General features: G+C 35.2%; 1 protein-coding gene across 1 annotated transcript; it reads left to right on the plus strand.

The window, feature by feature from the left end:
* Positions 1-1497: 1497 nt before the first annotated feature.
* Positions 1498-5675, plus strand: NECHADRAFT_89066 (uncharacterized protein; the record flags this gene model as incomplete). The annotated part of the gene is made up of 10 exons (XM_003039541.1): positions 1498-1531; positions 1640-1766; positions 1879-2050; positions 2375-2410; positions 3994-4011; positions 4363-4384; positions 4432-4440; positions 4641-4666; positions 5145-5156; positions 5667-5675. The coding sequence occupies 10 exons, from the start codon at positions 1498-1500 to the stop codon at positions 5673-5675; spliced, it is 465 nt and encodes a 154-aa protein (XP_003039587.1).
* Between the last annotated feature and the right edge of the window lie 204 nt (positions 5676-5879).

Consider the following 5879-nt stretch of genomic DNA (forward strand, 5'->3'; position numbering starts at 1 on the left):
ATATATCGCGATATTCTTTAATTGCCTTATATATATCGCTATAGGGTTAGGGATCGGGCTATTACTTAGATATATTAATTATCTAAGTTATTCTATATAACTTATCTAATTGGTATTATGGCTAGAAATAACTTTTAGAAGGGAGATAATTAACCTTATATAAAAGAAGATTCTAGATATTATTATTTATAATATAAAAATCTATAGATAGCTAGACCTTATCCGCATAGGTTTAAACCTAGTATTAAACTTTGGCGCTAAGGCTATAATTATTATCGCTAATAAGAAAATTACTAAGAAGGTTATCTATAAGATTAAGTCCTAGGGGCTTCTAGTATATAAAGCTATCTAGGATAGCTAAGGCGATCTCTTATTCTTATTGGAATCTTAGAGGTAGCTAATATCTAGGATCCGGGGCAGAAATAGCGATAATAATTAGCGACCTTTCTCTTGGTGTATCTTATTAAGCGCGCTTAGTCTTATTTTTCTATTCTCCCTTATTCCGGGTTTATGCCTGCCCGAGCTAATAGGAGGTAGACTAGGGACTGGTATAATACTTATATCTATTGGTAAGCTAATATTCTTATCGCAGAGGAAAGTCTCAAGTCTTGTGCACTAGAACGATAAATAGTCTATCATATTTGGAGTAAGAGGATAAGAATTTAACCTCTGCACCGCAGTTAGAGCGTACCTTTGAGCCGCGCTTTAGTTCGATTTGATTATTAGCAGCTTCATTCCTTTATATCTTAAGGTTCTCGTAGCAAAGCAATGGGTGGATACGCTCTTTGCCTTCTTCGGTACCGCGACAGCACTTAGGGTAAACTGCCGATCATAAAGCACAAATTTGATTTAGACCATATTCGGGAGAGTTCATTCTTTAGGCTAAGGTATCTAAGCCACTCTGCTTGACTTGATTTGGGTCGCCGGTTTAGGATATAACGGCTGAATGGCGTGCTTGTGATATTCTGATGGGCCAGCTCGTTTAACTACTATGCGGAATATAGCTCGCTGAACTTTACGTCTTTATGTTGTTTAGACTTATCAAGTGCTTTCCATTCTGCTTTATTCTCCTGCCAACAATAAATCAAATGGCCGATGTGAGCCCGATCCGCTTCTAAGGCATACCGACGATTGCTGACAGGCTTAACTATAGCCAAAACGGTCTCTAGGCGTATCCAGAAGTGATAATTATTGACAGACTCCAGCACCTTTGGGAGAAGGTCGAGAGAGCCAGAGGCCACTACCTCGAAAATTCCATACTGGCAGGTACGAAGTGCCCGACTGGATTTAGCAGGTCGGTCCTAGGGGACTGCCGCTTGGGCGTGCGGGTATATTTATTGGCGGAATTGTTAAGGTGGCCGGTCTAACCAACATATGGCGGGACTCACTAGCAAAGCCTCACCTTTACCATAACTTTAAAGGGCTCCGCGTTGCCATAAGAGCCTGCATCAACTCCTTAAACACCAATCCCGCCAGACAGCATCATTCGACGACAACATGAGCTCGTACGAATCGATCGAGGATATGCTAAGTGGGTTCAATTGGCTCAATAAGGGCACCGTCAGCAGTCTATCTAGGGCCCAGTCAGTCATCGCTGAAGAGCACCGTGATCAGATGTTCTAGAAATATTCCTTTAAAGATCTCATCGTCAACCAGGCGACCACTGCTAGTCGTACCAGACAGTCATCCACCGGATGCTATACTGCCAGGGTGATGCCGGATATGGAGGTGTGGGTTCTGCCTAGGGGTGGATGCCCTGTTCTTTTGTGTGTTAGAATAGGGAATATATAATAATTGGACTGTGTTAGGCTCATGGCATGAAGAATGAGGAGCTACTCGAAACCGACCTATATCTACCTCGCTTCATTTCGTCGATAGTATCGCACCTACCACGTCATATGGATACTCGAATCGTTACTTATGTTATTCAACGCATCAGGAGACTCACCTAAGGGCTCGAGATGACAGAGAAAACGGGCTGCTTATTATCGCAACTATGGATGTCGTCTGGCGAGATACGAACAAGGCTCCCCATGTCTGCCAGCACTGCGTACGAAAGATTCATACTGTTTGCCAAGTGTTCACCCTTTCCAATGTGCTAAGAACAGCGGTCCAGAAATCCTACTTTCCAGGTCTGACCAATGGCCTAAGACTAAAATAGCAGATAAGAAACCCTTCTTTTATTTTATTTTTTTTATTATGACTAGACTGGCTTACGGCTTGGCGTTGAAGCTTGGAAGCTTAGTTGGGACCAATCAACTCTGCCATTAATCACCCTTTGCAGACATCTTCCTCTGGACTATTACGTGCGAATAATGCTTGCTCTTCTCACCTTCCTTGTCCACAATGATTGTTCTGCCCTATATTACATCAGATTTTCATGATCGATTGTCCTACGCAAGATGGTTGGGTAATGCGATATATCCATTATAGCATTGCCGGATTGCCCAGCAAAAGTGAATGCGCACTCCGCTTGTGGCTCGTATAGTTCGGAGGCAAAGAGTACAACGTATCTTAGTTAGTTATAGTATATATCAATAGCAATAGAAGGCTCTAAAGGAGGAGAAGAGGAGATAGCTAGTAAAAGCTAATGCGATTATTATTTTCCCCGCCCTTATAGTCAAAGTAAGAGCGCATAGGGGCATTAAATAAAGGAAACTAAGTAGGCCTAGGCGATTAAGGAAGCTAAGGGAATAAATAAAGTTAGAGAGGCTTAGGTTTAGCTTTTATTCGAAGATTAGGTATTAACTTCTTAGTTAATATAGGGTAATATTCTAAGTTAGGTATAAAAAGGTAGCTAATAGATTGACTTATCTTTAAGCTAATATAGACTAGGCTTTAATAATATAAAGCTTTAGGCTTATTCTTAGGAGTTATTATTAGATTTCTAAAGGAATTTATCTTAGTATTAGACTTAAGAGATATTTTTATTAGTTTATAGCTATAAATAATAAGTATAAAGGGGGGCTCTTAAGATATTATAATAGGTCGATAGATAAGAGTATTAGCTATATAGGAAGTTTTTAAGGATATTTTAGGTCGAAAGTCCTTTAATAAGGATAGCTAAGAGGGTATAAGAGTATTTTTATCCCTATTATATCTTATTAATATTAAGAAAGGAGCTAATCCTCGAGGGCTTATAACTAAAGGCTAGGTAACCTTAGATCTAATATATATAATAATATTATTAGGGGAAGAAAGAAATTACTAACTTTAAGAGTCTATAATAGAGTTTTAAATAAGAGAGTTCTTAGTAAACTATCTAAGGGGTTTATAAATAAATTCCTTAATAAGCTCTTTATTCTTCTTAGATAGCTTATTATAGAACTTAGCGATATATTAAAGGGTATATATAATAGCGGCGGCATAAGAGTAAGGTAGTCGCTAGGGAGAATATATCTCCCGAGGGAACCGCGATAAAGTTATAAGGGAGGTTATCCTTAGAGGCATAGTAATAGGCTTTAAGAAAGCTAAGTAGGCTATCCCGGCCTTTTAGGCCTAGGATTAAGTATTTTAGAAGTTCTATATAGGGACCTAAGGATTATTAATTACTTAGGATACTTATTGCGATGCTTATTAGGGTTAAACTTATATAGGGATTTTAGGTAGTAGTTTACTTAGGGGTAATAATAATAATTCTAGTAATTAAATCTTAGAAGGGGATAATAAGGCTAGGTATTACTTTTTCTAGAGGAGGGCCTTAATATCTTTATTATTTTCTCTAGGGCTAGGCCTTAAGAAAATATCTAAGATCTTATTATAGGCTTAGTAATATTAATAATAGTCCTTATAAGAAGATTCTAATTCGGTTTAGCTATAATAGAATTTAATTAAATAGTAACTTAATTTACTTAATACCTTACCCTTAGGTTTAAAATATTAATTAGGGCTACTTTATAAGCCCCTTTCGCTATATAGGTATATATTATTGCCCTTAAATAAATACTTATAGACTAGCTTTAGATTAAATAATTAGCTTAATTACTTAATAAGGCTACTTATATTAAGAAGGTAATAAAGAGAGTCTAGGTATAGATTAAGATAAGGTAATAGCTAATATCTATATAAGTAGTAGTTTAATTTAAGGGGATTAGCTTATATTTAGGAATTAAGGGCGATATTATATATTGCCCCTTAAGTGCTAAATAGAGATAAGGCTAACTAAGTGCTTCTATAATATAGCTAGTCTAGGATAATATATATATATAGTATTAATATATATATAATTTATTTAGGCTAATTAAGAGAACCCCTTAAGTAAGAGAGTTATATAGAGAGGGGTATTCCTATTTAGATAGCTTATATTCGCTATTATCGCTTTTACTAAAAACGTAGCTATAATTGAATATTTAATTGCCTTAGACTCTCGGTCTAGGAATAAGAGGTACCCTTATTAGTTAAGTAATATATACCTCGTAGATTAATATATAGATTTGCGGGGTAGGTTATCTAAGTATAAGTACTTATTTAAACTATGATATATTACTTAAGCATAATTGATCTAGCTATAATATACCTATTATATAAGCGGCCTTTATAAGGGTTATAAAATAAAGATATTAAGAAATTATAGCTTAAAGCGCACCTAGAGGCGAGTAAAGGGAAAGAAAAAGGTTAAGGAAAGTAAGTATATAGTATAGAAATAGGCGAGGTATATCTAAGTAAAGTAAGAGAGATAAGAAGTATACTATATATTTAACTATTAATCTACTCTTATTAGCGCGCCGAATAGGAAATATACTTTAACCGAGGTAATATATCTTAATTACTTTAATTAATCTCGGCGAGATAAATCCTTATTAATTAGCTATTATTAGGTATTATTTAGCTATCTAGAGCGCTAGTGGCCTTATTATGCCTATTAAACCCTAGTATAATAAGGATCTCTTAGGTATATATTAAAAGGGTATTAATCGATTAGCTCTATAGCCTAGAGTTTAGATAGGGCATAGGCTAGTAATAAATCCTATATAACAGAGGTAGCTATTAGAAAGTGCGATAAATCTAAAAATAGTACGAGATATAGCTCTTGAATTAGATATTTTAAGTATAATCCGCTATATCCCTAGGACTATTTCGGAAATGGGATAATAATAATTACTATATTATAATGCTTAGGGTCTATATAGTAATTTTTTAATAAGGCTATAGGCGGGGTAAGTTAGTTAGCCTAGTTCTTTATCCCATCCGTCGATTAGGCGTAGTATTCTAGGCCCGGTTCTTTAGGGTCTATGCTTTCCCTAGGGTAGAGGGATAGCCTAAGGGTTCGCTATATATTCTAGTAAAAAGTAAGGCTATTACTTAAAGTTATAAGGTAAAACTAGTAATTACCCCTTAGCTTATATGCTATTAATATTAAGCTTAGTTCCCCTTTTATTTAGTATTTAACTAGGAGCTATAATTTATTACTTATTATAATTAATAGTCTACTTAGCCTTCTCCCCTCTCTTATTCTTTCTAGGCCTTTATATATATATATCTATATATAAGTCTATCTCTTAACTTACCTATACTTAGCTTTCCTCCCCGCTAAAGTTATCTATAAAGTGCTAATAGAGATTAATATATTTAAAGGGTCTTAGTAATTAATTAGAGAGTAGAGGGATTAATAAGAAGATTATATATTTAATTATAATAGTAATAGTAAGTAAACTTATAACTTATAGGTATATTAATTTAAGTATTTATACTTAAAACGCGCCCTATTTTAACTTTTCCTCTAATTATAGCCTATAGATTTCTACCCCCGTTTAGAAGCTTAAAACGGGGCGTATTTCTATGCATAGGTATTTAACTATAGCCTAAAACGCGTCGTATTTTCCCTTCTAATAGCCCGTGCTATACCTATAGAGTAAAATTAATTAAGCCCTTAATAAAGG

Source organism: Fusarium vanettenii, assembly GCF_000151355.1.
Source record: "Fusarium vanettenii 77-13-4 unplaced genomic scaffold NECHAsca_93_unmapped, whole genome shotgun sequence".
Lineage (NCBI taxonomy): Eukaryota > Fungi > Ascomycota > Sordariomycetes > Hypocreales > Nectriaceae > Fusarium > Fusarium vanettenii.